Below are 2056 nucleotides of genomic sequence, written 5' to 3' on the forward strand. Positions count from 1 at the left end.
CTTTGCCGTCCAGTTTGAGGGAGGGAGGGGAAGAGGCAGGGAGGGAGGGAGGGGAGGAGGAAAGGAGGGAAGGAGGGCGAGCTGCCGCCTGGACGGATTGGGAGCGAGGAACGGGGTATGAGCAAGAGAAGATGTTAAAGAGCAACTTGATCATCCCCATCTTTATGTCTCTTTGACTCGCCCCCACTCACTTGCAGCCGAGACATGTACGTCTTTACCCTCTCCAGCTCCACCCGTACGCGATGGGTTTTGGTCGGTTGCCCCTGTTTGGTGTGCCACGCATGCAGAGCAGATGGGGAGGTGGGTGATTGCACGGACATGTCTCACGTCGCGTCCTTCCTCTCTCTGCCTTCGCGTCGCGTCCTTTCTTTCTCTGCCTCCTTCTCTGCCGTCCTTTCTTTCTCTGCCTTCGCGTCGCGTCCTTTCTTTCTCTGCCGCACGTCGCGTCTGCTTACCCGGGTACGTAGGAGCATGTAGTACAACGAATGAACAGCGTAAGCCATGGCCAGACAGAGTTTCGCGCGCTCCTCCTCTTTCAGGCTAGATGCGTGGCAAAAAAACGGTGGATTACGAGGGGATATGTCATATAAGATAGTAAGGTGCACCACGAAGGCTTTAGATTGCGCAAGAAAGGGGCACGACACGCATTCTCCCACAGTATCCAGGAGGTGGGCAAGGTACCACGAATTGTGAAGGGGATTGCGAGCCCTGGCAATCTCCCTCACGCGCAACCCAGGCTAACTGTGACGACTTGTGTCATTTTAAACATGTGTCTATCTTTGCATGTCGTCTCCCGTACCTCTCCAACACCACCGCCCACGGCAAGGCAAAAAGCGGCTCGAGCTGCTCCGATATTGACGTCAAAGCGACATTAAAATTATCCATGGCGTGAAGAGCGCTGCAATTCGACCCGTTTTCTCCATTGTCTCGTTGACTACTGGGTGGCGTGCCGACTACAGTCATCCCGTCACCTAAAATAACTCTTCACGTGGAAGGAAAGTCAGGACAGGAAGCGCCAGCATGGAACGAGAGAGATGCCAAAAGCATGAATCAAAGGTTTTCCCCGGTACACCCACATTTAAATGCCGTCGTGTGTGCGCCAAGCCTCACGATTTCGGACAGGCAAGAGCGTTCAATCGAATGAAAAGAAGGCTGAGATGTGCGTTTTTCCCTCCCAGGCTTTGATTATAGTTGCAGGACTTTACCAGAGCCCCCTCGCTCCTCGCTGGGAGCGAGCACTTCCTTCGCTTGTTTCACATTAAAATTCCTATTCGTGCACCCCACTGTAGGCAGGCTCGGACGTGAAAGCAGTGAAACACGTTCTCGCGGTGTTTCAGGGATAGCACAGAGCACCCACGACGCAGGCATTGGGGCACCGTACAGTCTATTAGGGCCTGTCAGGAAGGTGCATGCCTTACACTTCCATGCATCACAGGCACATTCGTGCATTAAGTTGCAGGGAAAAGGCGTGGGCTACGCCTGGTTCCGGCATGATAAGGAGAGCGATGGGCAGCAATAGGAGAGGGAGATCAGGTGCGCTTTGTTAATGGCCCCAGACAGCTTTGTCGTGTGACTTCTTCCCCTCCCTTGGCTTCCCTTCCTGCTATTCTGATTTCCTTCCTGCTGCCACCCCAGGGCGCCCACCGCTTCTCTCGCTTGTTCTCCTCCTTCTGCTCTTTACCATATTGCCGTTTGTGGAAGGAGGCATCTATGGTTTTTGGAAGTGGTTTCGAGGTAATGTTGAGGGGGAGGGAGGGGAAGGAGGAAGGCGTGGAAGGAGAGGTCATCGGTACATCCTTTCCTCCTCAAAGCGCCCCGTCGTGAACCTGATACATTGCTTGAGACATACTAAAATACTGCACATGCACGTTTGTCCGTGGCCCCTTTTTTATCCATCCCTCCCTCCCTCCCTCCCTCCCTCCCTCCTGGTCTTCCTGGTCCCAGGGCATTACAAGGAAGTCGTTTCCAAAGTGAGCAGCGAGCAGTACGCGGAGTTCGACCACGTCCTCATTGATGTCAATCAGGTAGATTAAATGAAGATCGGAAGAGCACACGT

General features: G+C 53.8%; 1 protein-coding gene across 1 annotated transcript; it reads right to left on the reverse strand.

Moving 5' to 3' along the window:
* Positions 1–43: 43 nt before the first annotated feature.
* On the reverse strand, positions 44–885 carry NGA_0433600 (nuclear nucleic acid-binding protein c1d-like protein; the record flags this gene model as incomplete). The annotated part of the gene is made up of 4 exons (XM_005854029.1): positions 44–88; positions 192–263; positions 456–540; positions 800–885. Coding segments are annotated over 4 exons (288 nt in total), but the record flags the coding sequence as incomplete, so codon positions are not given.
* Between the last annotated feature and the right edge of the window lie 1171 nt (positions 886–2056).

Source organism: Nannochloropsis gaditana, assembly GCF_000240725.1.
Source record: "Nannochloropsis gaditana CCMP526 unplaced genomic scaffold scaffold645, whole genome shotgun sequence".
NCBI lineage: Eukaryota > Eustigmatophyceae > Eustigmatales > Monodopsidaceae > Microchloropsis > Microchloropsis gaditana.